We start from the raw sequence: 17,741 nt of genomic DNA, 5'->3' as shown, positions 1-17,741 counted from the left end.
TAACAGTAGTATATACAGTACTAACAGTAGTATAAACAGTACTAACAGTAGTATATGCAGTACTAACAGTAGTATGTGCAGTACTAACAGTAATAACAGTAGTATATACAGCACTAACAGTAGTATAAAAAGTACTAGTAGTACTATGTGCAGTACTAACAGTAATATGTGCAGTACTAACAGTACTATGTGGAGTAATAACAGTAGTATATGTAGTACTAACAGTACTATATGCGGTATTAACAGTACTATGTGCAGTACTAACAGTACTATATGCAGTACTAACAGTACTATATGCAGTACTAACAGTACTATGTGCAGTACTAACAGTAGTATATGTAGTACTAACAGTACTAACAGTAGTATATGCAGTACTAACAGTACTATATGCAGTACTAACAGTAGTATGTGCAGTACTAACAGTAGTATATGCAGTACTAACAGTAATAACAGTACTATATGCAGTACTAACAGTACTATATGCGGTACTAACAGTACTATGTGCAGTACTAACAGTAGTATATGTAGTACTAACAGTAATAACAGTAGTATATGTAGTACTAACAGTAGTATATACAGTAATAACTACTATGTGCAGTACTAACAATACACTCAGTGCTTTCTCAGTAAAAACTAATCATGTGTTGTCAAGTCTCCTCTTTGTGCGCCGCTCTGCGCATGCTCCGCTCTGAGTTTAGGGTGGGAGAGTTAGCCGTTAGCACGGAGAGCTAACAGCCGGAGTGTATAATGGCGGCCTCGGTGTTGTTGGGGTCTGCGGACAACACCGGACTCAGCTTCACGGTAGGAGGCGGCGGCGGCGGAGGCGTCGGCGCCGGGAATGTTTTAGTCGGGAATAATAACGGAATGGGGCCGGCGGGGCCGGCGCCCTGGAACCGTTCTCTAGACCGGGCGCTTGACGAAGCCTCGGCCACCGGGTGTCTGAATCTCAGCGGCAGGAAGCTGAAGGAGTTCCCCCGGAGCGCCGCCAACCACGACCTGACGGACACCACCAGGGCCGGTGAGTGAGCCGCATAGCACGGGGACCGTACATAGGGAGCCAGGGGGTTTCTGTCGGAGCGGTTAAAGTAACTTAGAGACAGTTTTTTATGTACTTTACAGCGGGGAAATTAAAAATTCAACTTTAAGGCTCCGGAGAGGAGGGGACGGGAAAACCGTCAGGGCCGGTGTTATGGCAATTACTGTACCCCCTAAAAAAAGTTCCCCTGTCGTGATTCCACTGGTTTTATTAATAGTTTTACGAGGAAAGGCTGCTCAGAAATGTTATAACCAAAATATCACAAGACTAATTTATATCCTGAAGTGCTCTGTAGACTTTTACAACTTGTAAAATCTAAATAATTTCAGTTACAGTCTGATTCGCTCATTTAGCAGGAACCCGAAATAACTTTAGCGAACTACAGCTAGTTAGCGCAGTTAAAATAAATCTGTCACTTTTTACCACTTTTTAAAATGTCAGACTTTTGTTAAACAATGTTGTATTTGTGATTTATGTCGCTTTCCTGTGGTAAATTTAGGTGAAGATGCCGGGGAGAAGCTTGGGGGGGGGGGGGCATGTTTTGAGGTTGCGGCTTGTGTCGTTACAGCTGTAAGTTTTATTAATGGGAGGCGGTTGTTGGTGTCGTTGGTGTAGCCAGCTAGCACGCTAACCCCGATCCAGGTGTGTTTGTAGCCTCTCAAAGGTAAACACTACGAAGAAGACATGATACTGTTAGCACACTGCTAGTCTCTGTAGCGCGTTCAGGTAAACCTGCACCGCTCGGACCGATTCGGACCGGAAAGAGTCCGGACGGACCGGTCCCGGTTTCAGGATCACTGAGCTGTAGAACCTTCACCCCACGCTTCTGACGTCAGCTGGAGCTTGAAAAGGTGAACACACACACACCTGCTTTTGTTTTGTTTAATGTCTGTGATTAGATAATGAGGCAGGAGTGAATGAAAGGCTGCTCCTCCCACCCGAGACCGACGGGCGGGCGTGGAGATACAAAACAAACGGAGCTGAGGAGGTTACCAGTGCTCGTGACAGGCAGACAGACAGACAGGTAGGCAGACAGACAGAGAGACAGGTAGGCAGGCAGGCAGGTAGGCAGACAGACAGAGAGACAGGTAGGCAGGCAGGCAGGCAGGCAGACAGACAGAAGGAAATGTAGGCATCAGACAGGACAAACTAAACAGCTGAGACTGTAAAAAACAACAACTAACAACTAGTGGACTAAAGACCAAATAATAACAAGCAGATAATATGACATGAGGCACTAATGACAAGCAGAGGAGACCTGATAAACTCACCACTGCAACAATTAAACTTGAACTGCACTCGCCTGCAGGTGGAGGTCGTGCAGAGTCTTTGTCAGATGGTGTGTCAGTGGTTGGGATGTGCCATATCACTTCATTCATGACATCGGCATATTTTTTATGTAATTTACAAATGTCCCATATTACGATATTAATGGCATTGTTAATGTTTTTATGTCATGATTACACAGAGCTGAAAGTCAAAAAGTAACATGGCTGCAGGCTCTGCTGTGAAGGAAGGGAGCAGCTTAGAAAGTGTGGACGGGGTCTGAATATAACGGGGTGTCCGCAGGTCCTGAAAAGTCTTACATTTATTTTGGTGAACACTGCAAAAACTCTGATTATATACGGAGTTAGATCTAAATCAAATCAGTAACACGTAATCACTGGAAGAAGAAAATAACAGTCGAAGGAGGCAACACAACAAACTTCCCCGAGTTAAGAACAAAGAAAATCAGAAATCACATGTGTGGAGAGCGCAGCTTTATTTCAAGTCCAAACAACTGAACAGATTTTATATTCGGCTGCAGTTATTAATGAAGAATTTTTCAGTATTTTATCACGTTGTCATAAATATTATAATTGGAAAACTATCCTGAAATATTGTGATGTAATTTTAAGGCAGTATCGCCCTCCCCTGCTCAGCGCTGATCTGTGTCTGAACCAGGACTGTGATGTTTGAAAAGAGATGTACGGCCGAGGAGGTCAGAGAGACGCCTGAGTGCTTTCCTCTGGGTCTGTGCTTGATCTAAAACAGTTTGTAAGTCAAGGTGGATTTCCGTTTTGTCCCGTCTCTCTACTGAACATCCAACCTCTATTTAGACCCGTTTAGAGGGGCTAATTGCTCGAAGGGAGGTTGGGTGATTTGAACGTTACGTTTTCTGGTCAGTGATTTTAATTAAGATGTGCAGTAGAGCCGAAAGAATAATCGATCAATCAATAGCAAATTAATCGGTAAATAGTTTTTGTATCTGTTTATTCATGCGGATCCCTATTAGCTATCACCAGCACAAAAGCCGCTCTTACTGGGTTTCATCGGAGAACCTTTCTCTGTGATCCATCAGTTCAAATGTGTTATATCTGAACACAGCAGCAGAAAATACAGATGTCATCAGCTGCCTGTCTGTCTGACTCCTCACCAGATGTTGCTGTGATGCAGTTTTGTTGTTTGAAGAAGAGACTTACCTGTTCTCGTGTTGTCCAGGTGTTTGACTGCAGACAGAGCGCTCTGCTAAAACCACCTGGAGACTCTGTCAGGGTGGACGCTGATCGGTTTCACGGCAAAACAGAGTTTTAACAGTTGAGTATGTGTAGTCATAGATTTAAAAGGCGCTCAGCGGTGCTACAGTGAAGGCTGAGAAAAGACCAGCTTTATACTAATGACCTGTCAGTCAGCCTGTCAGCTCAGGCATCATTGATTTTCTAAAACAGTCTCTACAACATGTACCACGTTAAATTAAAACAGATCGCAAACAAAGCTGTTCTGTCCACGGGGAAAAAAACTATGCAACAGGACATGAATGACTTCCTCCTTTGTAGTACGTCATGAAACATCTGTCCAGTTGGAGCAGAGGATGTAAATTACATGTTGGACACACACAGGGCTCCAGCTTCACAAGCTACAGCTGTATCCGTATGTGTGAACGCAGCTTCAGCTCATGTGCTGCCTGATTTCATAACATGTCAGATGAGGTTAGAGGTCACTTAGGAACAGGGGGTTGGGGGAGGGTCAGAAAGGCGTCTTGCACCGTTTGACTGTAGTTTCTGTTTTGACATCACAGCTCGGGATGTGATGGAGGCTCTGTTCAGACATGCTGACATCATGGTCCTGAAAACAGGCCCAGGACTATGTGGTGCTGCGGCCTCGGGCCTCAGCTCCATGTGAATGAGTGTGATAAAGAGTAGTGGAGCTCAGACATCAGTGTGTGTGTGTGTGTGTGTGTGTGTGTGTGTGTGTGTGTGTGTCTCAGTGGTAGAGCATGATGCACTCACTGGTGTTCATGTTGCTCTGAGGCTTTTTATCAGCTGGAGACTGAGGCGAGAAAGGACGAAAGTCCCACTGATCTGATACTTTGCTCTTACAGAGTCACCGGTACCAGCGACGATCAGCTGATCAGTCACTGCAGCACAGATGAAAAGATATGTGTTCAGATGAACAGGACAGTCAGCCCCCGTTGAACATCTGTCAGAAACCCTCCCCCCAGCCAGGGTTGATCACTGCCTCTGTTTTACCTGTGTTACCTTCAAAGCCTTTTTAGAAAGGACCTGAAGACATCTGCTGCATTTAGAATTACAGCTGCAACTAAGGATTCATTTCATGATCAAATCATTTGTCCATCATGTTCTTCATTAATCAAATAATCGTGTCTGTAATACAATGGCAGTTTCCTTCTCAGTTTCTCAGAGCTCCAGGTGACGTCTTCAAACTTATTTTGTCTGATCAACAAAGAACATTTTCACACGTGAGACGCTTCAACAAGACAATATTTGAATTGTTTTCTCTAAAAATAACAAACGGATAAAGATAAGTGCTGATTCCTTTTCTATCGATTGATTAATGAGCTTATCGTTTCAGCTGTGATGTCAAACTATCTTAATGAACCTCAGTCACTGTTAGAGAGGTCAAGATGTACAGTGTATGTTTTTGTATTAATGTAGGTTATTAGTGTGAACACGGATATCACATAATATCTAAAACTGAACGGTAGAGAATTTATTCTGAAGGGAGATTTAATTTTATTTCGGTCACTTCAGGACACTTCCTGTGTGTGTGAATGAAGATCACAAGCTGCTGTACAACAGGAAATAGATGTTACTGTGGTGACATGTACTTCCTGCTGGTCAGGTGTCTACCCCCCACAGCTGCACTGATAAATATAGAAACCCTTGTTACAGTTCTACCACAAATCCTGCAGTTTTTAGTGGCAGCTGCTAAATGAATCAACGTTAACATTAATGAACCTGATTGATGCTGACAACCTGTAGCTCCGACCTAAAAAAGTGAGCTGACATATTGATTAACGATTGATATCGATTGTTGTGACACGGTGAAATAACAGCTGGAACGAACCGACGTTTACACCTGATTCTTCACTAACTACCTGATCCAGATACCGGAGCCCCCGATCCAGAACTCTGAGCTTAACGAGCCCCAGTTACTGGTTGAAGCGGGACTCTCCTGTATTTAACGAGCTGCGATCGGCTGATCGTTTATCTGGAGAAGAGTCTCCTGTCTGGTCCATGGCGGTCGTAGAGAGACGTTGCAGAGCGACGCGTCTTCACTCGCAAACAATCTCTGGCCGAGTCCAGTCGGCGACTCGGAGAGAGACGTTAACCGGCAGACCGAAGTCATCTGGTCGTCGCGTCGACCGGAGAAAGCAACAGATGAGAAGCTGCTGATGTTTCCTCCGTTTTCTACATAAACAATAACCAGCAGAGATTAAAAGGTTCAGTAAGAGATTGGTTAACGTCAAACATTAATACATGAATACACTAGTACATTAGTACATTAACGAATCCAGGTATTTTACTGACCGGGAACCGGATCCAAGATGGACCCAGCTCTCTGAACCTCAACCTATCTGTGCTAAATGCTTGTTCCCAGGTTGCTGCTGTAAAAGAGCAGCTACACCCAGCCAACCTACCCTGTGTAAATGAAAGTAAAATAAATAGAAGAATAACTCTGTGATCACAGTCACTGATGTAAACAGACCTGCCGTGTCTGCCCGGTTATTATCAGACCAACTTCAGTCTGCTGTGTGACCTGAGGTTTTCCTCTCACATCTCCACATGACTCAGTAGGCTGTGTCTGTCCTCACATTGTGACGTGCTGCGGTGATGAATTACTGCAAAGCAAATGTGCGACGTGATGATCAGTCAGTTAGAGCTGAAATGAATAGTCCATTTACAGAAAAATAATCTGAAACTGTTTTGATAATTGATAAATCTTCCACGTGTTACAGACCAAACAACAGAGAAAATAATAGACGGATTAATAGCTTTGTGATGTGGCCAAAGAATAAAATCTTACTTTTCTTTTCAAGGTCGGACCGATATCTGATTTTAATCAATTATTTTCGTACTAAAACCTGATTGAAACATCATATTTTTAAGACTATTGTTAAGAAAGAATAATAAAAGTCCTGCAAGAGAAAAAAAACGTGCGTTATCCAACACAGCTGCTGACTGTCAGTACTGGATACTTCAACGTCAGTTTAATCATCAGTTTCGGTACAGACAGAACAGAAAAGGTCAGACACTGATTCGTCTGCTCTGTTTGTGTTTGACCTCAGTCTGAGACACAGTACCCTGACCGTGACAGGCGACAGGACATGTCTCCGCTATCATCTGTGCTACTGCTGGACTGAAAACAACCTTCTTGTGCTCGTGGTAATAACCCAGTTCTCAGGTTAATGGAATGAGTTCAATATATCATCCGATCTTAGACGCATTAATCAGTGATTGTTAGTTGTCACCTTGGCTGACTCCGACAGATCCTGACGGTTCTGTGGTCAGCCTATTAACCAGATGGTGACAGAGTGTGTGGTTTTGTTGTGTGATGTAGCTCCTCTGCCGTTAGGTCTCTGTTAGCTAGACCGCTTTCACAAGACTCCAATTGTTCGGTTTTTGGATCCGATCCTCCACAGCAGAGCAGCGGCGTCTTTACTTCCACTTTTAGCACACACACACACTGAGCTGTATGTAGTCACTACACAACACGAGACAGTGTTGTTGACATCAGAAGGACACTTGTTTCCATCACAGTGAGATTTACGGCGGCATTATCACGTATTAAAAGATGTGTCACGCTCCTGCTGACAGTAATTAATTGTAGCCTGGGGGTGACAGTAATGTTCACTCTGCCGATCCAGCTGTGATGAACATTAAGATCTACTGCTGGTCCAGCAGAGGGCAGTGAGGCTGATTTCACCCTGTAAAGCCTCAAGTAATTATAACCTTTCGACAGAATTGCAATATGATACAACTTGCATGAATGATTTTATTTTTTTTTCTGTTAATATCATGTGTGATACATCAGGTGTTTATGGCCATTTATTTACGGTAAATGGTAAAGTGACGCAGATTCGCACACTGATGGCGCAGCATCAGGAGCAGTTAGCGGTTCAGTGTCTTGCTCAAGGACACTTTGACCTGTTCTCTGGAGGAGCCAGGGATTGAACCAGGAACCTTCCAATTACTAAACGACCTGAGCCTCGCTGCCCCGGTCAATTAATACCAATCAGGGTTTTTTTCCCCATTTCATTTATATATATATATTTTTATTGTGTATTCGCATTCACTCTATTTATCTGGTTATATTACATGCATATTATACACGTACGTATATACTACCCCTCTTTGCTCAGGAATATGACAAACATTTGGTTGAAATCTGCTTTTTTGGACAAATATCACACTAAAACACATTAATGTGGACAGGCCTTGGGTATTGTACAGATTTTCTACCTATTCTTTACTCTCCTCTACTAATAGTATCTGCATACAGCTTTCAAAATGTGATCTACAGCTCTTGATTCTTCGTTGGGTCAGTTGTGTTTAAAGTATGTTCCTACTCTATTCAAAGAAGAATCAGATTCTACTTGTCTCCACTTTTTCCTTTGTACTTTTTACTTTACTGCTGACTAACTGTTACAGATTATAAAACTGTGTAAATACCCATAATTCCAGTCAAAATATCTTAAATTAAATCATCGATTAAAAACGTAGTCATACGTTGTTTGTAATTGATTAGATAACAAAAACTTAAAATGCACATCAGTGATGATTTAGGGATTTACAGCAATATCCGATGATAATACAACAGAGTGAGAGACTCGATACTTTGTAATTAAATCCAGCAAATGCTCATCTAAAAATATTTGTAATATTGATATTCGTTTTTCATTTTGAGTCATTTTAACCTGACCATAAATGTTTTCAGAATAAGGGGCCTGCATTACAGGGATAATCCACTAGGGGGCAGGTAACGTGCGTCAGGTTGTAGACTACAGTTGTATCAGGTAAGGACTGAGACCTCACCTGACACTGAGAGGTTTCAGGTAAGAGATGATGAAATGGTTTTGTAGGGTCAAACTGAGGCGATCAGCTGATCAGTGTGAGTCATGGCATCCGCTGTAACCATGACAACCCCACAGAGCGATCTGATTGGATCACAACTCTGAAGCGAGAGGAAGGTTCAGATAAACAGACAGACTGTTGTTAGAGGTTTGGTTTCTATTTCAAGACTCAGTCACAAGTTTGTCACAGTGATAACACACACACTCACACACACACACAGTGAAAACAAAAACACAGTGTTCTTTATTGTCATATTGCTGCTGAAGCATGAAGGAGTTCTCACAGTGAAGGACAAATATCAAAGGAATTCTTCTCTGGTAGTGATGAAGCCGGATCTACTACTCATCACTTTTATTCATGTCTCCCGGAAAGTGGGTCAATGTGACACATTCTCAGAAATACCTTCTTACCAGAGTGAATCTGTCTGAGTGGGTCAGACATGAGAACCAAGGTCGTTCTAGCAGCGATAACGGTTTTGGGGAACAGGGACTGAACACGGGATCTCTGAGGTCCTGAACTCAGACCTCATTTACACTGAAACCCTGCATGGTTCTGTGTGGATTAGACAGTTACCTGATAACAAAAAAGCGGATTGTTCAAACTACCTCCGGAGGAGGTTCGAGAGTCCTCCTATCCAGAAGTTGAATCCAGATGTTGAAAAGGTGTAAATGTCACGTGTCTCTTCAGGAGACACGTGACATTTACCAGAGCTGCCCCCCTACATGAATCAGGAGAGAGGCCCCCGATTCGACTTGGATCTTTTGTTTTTTTTAACCTGCAGAACCTCGTTGTAAACAGAGCAGCGCAGTACGACACTTCACAGACCAAGTCTAGTCTCAAAATAACAACAGAGCAGCGCTGGAAACAGAGTCAACCAAAATATACCAGCCTGTGAAAATCTGGGGCTTGAACAGAGACATTAAAAAGTCAGTCTTAAATGTAAATTATATTTCTCATATCGGAAGCAATCAATAAATATGTTGAGTGTTTATAAAAAACAAATATATCTATAGATTAAAAAATGACATGAATCACAGGCACAAGACAAATTGAAATAATGTAGTAGAATAACTGAACCGATAGAGATCAGAAGTTCTTCTTCTTTTGGTGTTTCTGTCAGTGACCAAACGGCTTCAGGGGGATCCCCACCTCCCTCTGGACTGGAGGAGGACGACTGATTCACATGTAGACCAGAAAAAAAAATATTTATGATGTTACCGACAGAGACTCAGAGATGTGACTGAGCATAAATGAAAGAGTCTTAAAGCTCATCTGGCTTTTATGTGGATATAAAACACTTGCAGAAAGAGTTTTGAAGAGCTGCAGCTCTTGTTCCTAGGTCGCTGTGGACAAAAGACGTCTGATAGAAATGGTGAATACAACCTGAGCTCTCTCTTCTCTGTGTTCAGATCTGTCTCGTAACCGTCTGTCAGAGCTTCCTCTGGAGGTTTGTCTGTTTGTTTCTCTGGAGAGTCTGAACCTTTACCAGAACTGTCTGAGGTCTCTGCCAGACAGTCTGCTCAACCTGCAGGCCCTCACCTACCTGAACCTCAGGTAACACACACATACACACACATTTTCTCTCATCCTCAGATCACATGTTTAGACCCGGTCCAACACTGACTGTCTCCCGCTAACAGGTGCTGCGATATGTCTTTTACCTCTACTGTCGTCAAGAAACTATTAAAACACATCAGTGATCCACACTGTTGCACGGGGTCAAATGTTCCCTCATCAACATGAACACACACACTGGGGTGTATTTAGACTCAGTCACACACACACACACACTGTCCCGCCGCCACAAATACTCAACGACAGTATCAGATGTGGATTAATCCGCCGCTGAAAATAGTCCCGACAAGTGCACCGTTTCCTCCTGTTTTTTTTAATAAAAACTGCAGTGAGCAGCTGTTTTAGGAAAATTACTGAGACTTTTTACAACATGAAACTATAAATTTGTGAGGTGCCTTTCAAGATCTATGCTGGTCTGAGGCTAAACCTGAGATTTGTTGACAATGAGGAAAATCTAGAAAAACACCAGACTGATCCTTTAAATTACAAGGCACTAAAGTCATTTAACATTTGATTTCAGTCCTTATATCTGAAAGAAAGAAAAACTGACACTGCCTGTATCTCTGTCTCCATCAGTCGAAACCAGCTGTCTGTCCTCCCCGTGGTTGTCTGCAGTCTTCCTCTGAAGGTTTTGATCGCCTGCAACAACAAACTTGTTTCTCTGCCAGAAGAACTGGGACAGCTGAGACACCTCACTGAACTGGTTTGTCTCACTATATTTATGAATATGGGTTGGGGGTGATATACACCATGAGATGATATCATTTCTGTACCGTCACAGATTCTGTTTCTGTTTGACCCTCAGGTTGGGAACCAATTCAATTCAATTCAGTTTTATTTATATAGCAGGAGGAAAGAGAACATAGCACAGGACAGGCTCCACATAAAGCTGTATAATAATTATAAGACTAATAATAAAACTAATAATTATTACCATAGGGCTAATGAGAATCATAATAATCGTAGCAGTTGGTGTTGAGCAGGATCATGGGGGCAGTAGGGGGTTTGCAGTCACAGATCCGGACTCTGCAGCACCAGGGTCAGATACACCAGAAGAAAGCGACAGGAGGAGAGAGGAGAGAGACGAGGAAGCATAAAACTACGGGAGAGAGAAGAAGACAAGTTAGTAACGAGCATTGATGCCATATAAATGCGTACAGATGGAGAGGAAGAGGAGGAGAGAGGAGCTTGGTGCATCATGGGAAGTCACCCAGCAGTCTATGCCTATAGCAGCAGAACTAAGGGATGGTTCAGGGCTCACCTGAGCCAGTCCTGACTATAAGCTTCATCAAATAGGAAGGTTTTAAGCCTGCTCTTAACCGTGGAGAGGGTGTCTGCCTCCTGGACCCAAACTGGAAGATGGTTCCACAGTAGAGGAGCCTGGAAACTGAAGGCTCTGCCTCCCAGTCTACTTGTGGAGACTCTAGGAACCACAAGTAAGCCTTCCGTGTTCTACTGGAGTACTAGGGTACTATGAGGTCCCTAAGATGGGATGGTTCCTGACCATTGAGGGCTTTGTAGGTGAGGAGGAGGATTTTAAATTCTACTCTGGATTTTACAGGGAGCCGATGCAGAGAAGCAAACACGGGAGAAATGTGATCTCTTTTCCTAGTTCCTGTCAGTACTGGCGCTGCAGCATTCTGGATCAGCTGGAGAGTATTTAGAGACTTGTTGGGACAACCTGATAATAAGGAGTTGCAATAATCCAGCCTAGAAGTAACAGAAGCATGGACTAGTTCTTCTTCATCTTTTTCAGAAAGGATGTGTCGGAGTTTTGCAATGTTACGTAGGTGAAAAGAGCCAGAGCTTGAAGTTTGTTCTATGTGGGGGTTAATGGACATGTCCTGATCAGAGAGAACTCCGAGATTTTCTAACGGTGGTGCTGCAGGCCAGGGCAGTGCCATCTAGTGTGTTGAGGGCCAAGTACAATAACTTCAGTTTTGTCTGAGTGAACCAGTGGTTTATACAGAGCTATCTTCAATACAGACCGGCTGACGCTGGATTTTTGAGGCTGCTATTGATATTTAAATGTTAAAACGTCTGCTAGTGATATACGAGATACAGATACAGATCCTTAGATTTGTTGTGCTTCTTTGTTTTGGGGTTTTCTCTAGTGACCCAGATACATACTGAGCATAACACTGAACAGTGTAAAAATCATCCTGTCAGTTCTCTGTGGTGATAGAGACTTTTTCTCAATGAGCTCAAACAGAGTTTCTACTGACATAAACACTGATTCTGACATATCTGTAATGAGCATCTCACCCTGGCAGATTTACCTCTAGTTGAACTGGACCACTGTGGGTAATGCTGCAAATCACTGAACACGTTTGATTAACGGTAGTTTTGATTTGAGTGTTTAATTCAACAGATTAATCAAAAATAAACATTTCTGTCAGGTTATTTTTTCCGAAGATAGTTTCCTCATAGATTTTCTAGAAAATGTACCATATCAGCCTTTATACCGATACATACATACAAGATCACAGAGGTTTTTATCCATACAACAACACACACTCAGTGCCCAGTATATAAGGAACAGCATAACTCAGACTGAGTCAGTCTAACCCACAGTCCTATAATAAAACCTCCTTCATGAAGGTTCTTTTGTTCAGTTTTTTGTTATGGCATTACAGAGAGGCGTTGCTGTGATTGAGATGGACAAATAATAGAAACACACAATACAAACTGCATCCTCCAGGTGAGTCAACACCTGTGTAACAAGTCCCTTTGAAACCAGCTAACCAACGGCTTGGCCCCGTGATGAGTGTCCTCCTGTCAGCATGGCGTCTTGTTGAGAAGGAATCTAACGCCACGTGTAAATGGCATCTTAATGTCCCATCCTCTCATCCAGTCTGGAGTACTAACGGTGTCCGTACTTGTGCCAACATCTGTAATGACAACGGGCTCCACAACTCAAACGATTTGAGACTGTCTCACAGTTTAGCGAGCCCACCCCTTTTTCTGTATCTCCAGCTGCGATCGACCATGACAGCATACAGAGGGCCACGGATCAGTCCACTCTTACCACCCAGCCCCAGGCCGCCATCTTGGGCAACAAAGGTTCAAAAAAGTGGTTTGTTTTCTGAACTATAGTCGCTCTTCTGGATTACTCCCTATAAAGCTCTCCCCATTATACATGTATGGGCTAAGGAGCCACACTGGAGAGGATTCACTTGACCGGTATGGGATTTGCTCTTCGACTGTCATTGCTTCTAAAACCCCAGATCACCAGCAGATTCGTTTCAGCTACATCCACAGGACTTTCCTCACTCCGAGGAAGGGCTCTCTCATCTTATCATCTCCAAACTGCACCTTGTGCCCAGAGGGACTCACTGGCTCTTACATGCGCATGAATTGGGAATGCAAGGATGTGAGGTTTGTGCTATTGTATCTGATGCTCTGGCTGCAACTGTGCCCTGCTCTCCCTCTGTGCCACTCTTACATGATAGCTCCTCATTAAAAGTAACACGTCTGAATGGACGTGTTCTCCTAACAGGCATCACTGCTGCCACAGAGATGCTGGCTTTACGTTGGAAACCTCCACGTACAGTTATTAAGGCTCGACGGATGAACACATACATTGGTATAATCGGCCTGGAGCTATCGGCTGCGAGGGTGCACGGTGATGGAGCTGGTCCCGCTTCAGCATGGCAAGACATGGCAGACAGAATCAAGGAGTTGCTGTAATCACCATATCGATTGCTAAATTTTAGTTCCTTGTGTCCTGCAAATATTACATGAAGATCTGTTGGGAGGGGGGGGGTTACCTCAAAGTTTCATGTTATATTGATGGTGGTGTTCTTGGGTTTATGATGTATGTATCTGCAGCAAAAGAACAATTAAAAAAGGTGATCACAAAAAACATCACACCTGTGTAAAACAGTGGGAACCCAAACGTGGCAGAGGATTAGACCAATGCAGTTTGACTTGTGTTGTTCCTAATAAACTGGACACCGAGAGTACAATTTACAAAATCTTTTATCCATGTATATTTATTGTTATATCTCAACATCGATATTTATGATGATATTATACTGGAAAATCTGTTTAGAAACTGTTAATAGATAAAATAACCAGACAGAAACGTCAATAAATCAAAGTGCATCGTCACATTGATGCTTAAATCATATAAGTATCAAATATTAATGTAAATAAGTTCTTATGATTAATTTCCACCACTGACCACAGTCGACTGTTACAGTCACATTTAAGGGTGAGGTCATTTAATTTCAACAGTGCAGTAAAATCTCTGAAGGTGAACAAATTTATATCATCTCATAGTGTATCACGTATCTGCTAATCCTTATCAGTTATTGATGAGTGTTTTTGATTACCGGTTATTGATGGTTGCGTGGACTGCCCCTTGCAGGATGTAAGTTGTAATGAGATCCAGACTTTACCGCCTCAAGTGGGTCAGCTGGAGGCTCTACGAGACCTGAACATCAGGAGGAACCACCTCGTCAGATTGCCCCCAGGTAAACGCACAGTAACGCACGCACCAGGGAAGAGAGTGTCTGTGAAACCACCTTAAACTTTTCATGTTAAGGTGGACGGTCAGTGAAATTTCCGATTAACTGACACAGAACAGTGGATTACTGTTGTAATCGCATCCGTCTTTATCCGTGTTCATATTCAGAGTTGGCAGAGCTCCCTCTGGTGCGTCTGGATTTCTCCTGTAATAAAGTCACCTCCATCCCCGTCTGTTACCGACGACTCGTGCAGCTACAGACCATCGTCCTCGACAACAACCCTCTGCAGACCCCACCTGCACAGGTACGCCAGCAGCGACGTCATGGATCATGTGAAGCTGGAGGCTGCGGTCGCTTGGACTCAGCTGAATTTTCTGTTAATCACAGAGCCGTGTTTTCGCTTTCTGATTCTCTGCGTAGATCTGTATTAAGGGGAAGGTCCACATATTTAAATATCTGAACCTGGAGGCCAGTAAGACGACTCCTGACCTCCCAGACTACGACAGACGACCCCTGACCTTCAGCTCCTGGTCTGAACTCATCACACACTCAGACACAAACATCCTGCTGCTCTCTCTACATGTTCGCATTAGTATCAGGCGTCTGTCATCATCAGTTACTGGTTAAGTAAGAAGTTAATTGATTAGGCACATGATAGCAATTAAATTTACAACAATTGTGATAGTTAATTAATTACTTGATGATAAATTATTTGCTGTTTTACATCATTGTAAAGTGAATCTTTAACCATTAACCATGACCCAAAAAACTCCTCTGCACATTCCTGTTTGCTTTTACACCTCATCTGAAGAACCAAGACAATAAGTTAAATTAATCTGATAACATTCATAAAAGTAACAGTAGGTTTTTCCATTTTTTTTATTTTTTTTTTTTTTTACCAGTTGTACAGTCAGTGAACATCACAGTACATGTCAGGCCCACTCAGGTGTGTCTGCTGTGTGATCGAATATGTGCACAAGTCGAATCAGAGATGCTGAGCGAACTTCTCCCTGGTAGTTCCCGGGTCATCAGACAGTCAAAGCCCTAACACCCTGGAAAAGCACCTGCAGTGGAACTGGTAGCTCTTCACTGCTTAACTACTGATTCTTGAACAAAATGTAGAATCAAATGTCCACATGTGGGGAAAAAAACCACCTGACCAGAGCTCTCACGGCCTGGAACCTACATACACTAGGCCTCACGATAAAAGCCCCAGTCATGCTTTCGCTGGAAGGCTTTTATTGTGAGCACCTTACAGGAAGTGCTGCTGTGTCTTGGCTAAATTAAAATCACACACTCTTTCTGTGTGTGTCAGTGTTGATGAGCTGTACCCCGGTCGTCCATACGGAGCGTTGGATTCAGGCTTCAACAGCGTCGACAGCGGAGACAAGAGATGGTCGGGGAATGAGGTCAGACGCGCACACACACAAGCAGCGTGTCCCCTCTCTGCTTCCTGTCTGTATTCAACCTCACTTCCTGTCTGTATCCTCAGCCCACAGAGGAGTTGTCAGAGCTGCCACAGAGAGTGGCCGAGATCAGCAGAGACCAGAGACAGAGACCAGCGGGGGGAGGAGGACCACTGCTGGCAAATGGAACATGTGAGACTGTGTTTGTGTTCTCAGATCAGTTCAACGCTTTGAACCTGATGCTTATTCTGTACAGTGGTTGTGGTATCTGTGATGTCCCTCCAGAATAAAGCTCCAGAAATCCACTTACAAAGCAGAGGAAAAACAGGCTGCAGAACTCCATTCAGAATCCTCCTGTTTTTAAGTTTCCTTCAGTATCACAGTGACCCAGTGACAGTTGTCTGTACATCCATGGAACCACTGCAACAGGAGCTGATCACAGCTGATTCAGCAGCAACAGAGCTCAAGTTGCAGCTCAAAGCTAACTCACATGACTTGATGGAAACTTAGAGCGGGATTATCCCCCAAACAGAAGTAAAAGGAAGAAAAAAAAAGCCTTAAGAACTTTTCTTCTTGTACCATCAGTGAATTATTTGACATTACTGAGTAACACTGACACTCTGCTCTGTCCATTCATACCCTGATATTCACTGTGTGATGAAAACCTCAGGACTTTCAGACTAAAAATTAATCAACAATTTCAAACTGTCTGAACATGTTTTTTAATAAAAACTGTCCTAGAACTTTTATAATACTACTAACACGCATTTCTGAGGAGCCCAGCTTATTGTGAAAATCACAAAATATGGCATGAATGCTCAGACATTAAATAACTGCTACGTGTCTGTAAATAAAATGAACAAAGAGTTAGACAGAACAGCTGGAGTTCATTCCTGTGTGCTTCTTTTTTTCCAATGTATTTTGAATTATCATTCAGTACGTCACATTTATGGAGAGTCCAGACATACAACTTAAAACCACCGATCCTAACAGTACTGGTCTCCCCTTAATTCAGTTCCTGCCCAGGTGAGGTAGCTGTACCCCCAAATTTGTGTCCGTTTGACTGAAACCCGATCAGTTCAGCACTGATCGATTTGACTGACGCTCTTCTCCTGTCTCTGTCTCTCTGTTCATCAGATGTGGAGCTGGAGCAGATAGACTTCATAGACAGCTGTGTGGGGGAGGAGGAGGAGGAGGAGGGGAGGAGTCGGGGAGGAGGAGGCGGAGGAGGAGGAGGAGGAGGAGGCGGAGGAGGAGGGAACGGCACCAGCCTGAGCTCTCAGTTCATGGCTTACATCGAGAGACGCATCACCAGAGAGGTAGGAGCTCCACCCACCTGTCTGATCAAAGACGTGATGGAGGACACGCGTGTCAGCCGGCACATACGTAACCTGTGCTGATCTGAGGTCACCTCAGGTCACACAGTCCGGTTAGATTCTGAATGCTGCACTCTGATTGGCTCAGTGTGTGGCAGGTGTTTGTGAACAGCCAAGCAACACAGGACCTGACTGTTGATCAATAGAGTAGGTGGTTCTTGAACATGTTCAGAGTTCATGTTGATAGAGTGACGTGTGAGGATCACCAGGTCCCGGGTCTGGTTCAGGTACCACCTGTACAGACTTCAGCTCTAAACTGATCTCGGATCCAGGTCTTTCTGTTTTTCTTGGCTCCTCTCTCTGTACCACCATGAAGTAACCCTGAGTGACTTCCTTTCCGTGTCCAGGGTTCTCCAGTCAAAACCAACTCATCCAGGACAGAGGACACAAGGAGACAAAACAGGTACGCACACACGCACACACGCACCATTCATCTCGCTTCAGTTTTATTCATGTTTATCTGAATTCATGTCTGAGACATCAGACAATGAAAAACCTGTGTGTTCTCTCTACTTCCTGTC

General features: G+C 43.5%; 1 protein-coding gene across 4 annotated transcripts in view; it reads left to right on the top strand.

Moving 5' to 3' along the window:
• Positions 1-687: 687 nt before the first annotated feature.
• lrch3 (leucine-rich repeats and calponin homology (CH) domain containing 3) overlaps positions 688-17,741 on the top strand; it is a 31,618-nt gene continuing 14,564 nt past the window's right edge. For all 4 annotated transcript variants that reach the window (XM_040131129.1, XM_040131127.1, XM_040131128.1 and 1 more), the window contains exons 1-10: positions 688-1,018; positions 9,801-9,945; positions 10,543-10,669; positions 14,339-14,444; positions 14,606-14,742; positions 14,859-14,968; positions 15,754-15,847; positions 15,931-16,036; positions 16,982-17,163; positions 17,568-17,623. In XM_040131129.1, coding sequence (XP_039987063.1) covers positions 748-1,018; positions 9,801-9,945; positions 10,543-10,669; positions 14,339-14,444; positions 14,606-14,742; positions 14,859-14,968; positions 15,754-15,847; positions 15,931-16,036; positions 16,982-17,163; positions 17,568-17,623 — 1,334 coding nt within the window. In that variant the 5' untranslated portion in view covers positions 688-747. The remainder of the gene's footprint in view (positions 1,019-9,800; positions 9,946-10,542; positions 10,670-14,338; positions 14,445-14,605; positions 14,743-14,858; positions 14,969-15,753; positions 15,848-15,930; positions 16,037-16,981; positions 17,164-17,567; positions 17,624-17,741) is intronic.

This window comes from Xiphias gladius, chromosome 7 (assembly GCF_016859285.1).
Source record: "Xiphias gladius isolate SHS-SW01 ecotype Sanya breed wild chromosome 7, ASM1685928v1, whole genome shotgun sequence".
NCBI lineage: Eukaryota > Metazoa > Chordata > Actinopteri > Istiophoriformes > Xiphiidae > Xiphias > Xiphias gladius.
This window is presented reverse-complemented; position numbering and strand designations above follow the sequence as displayed.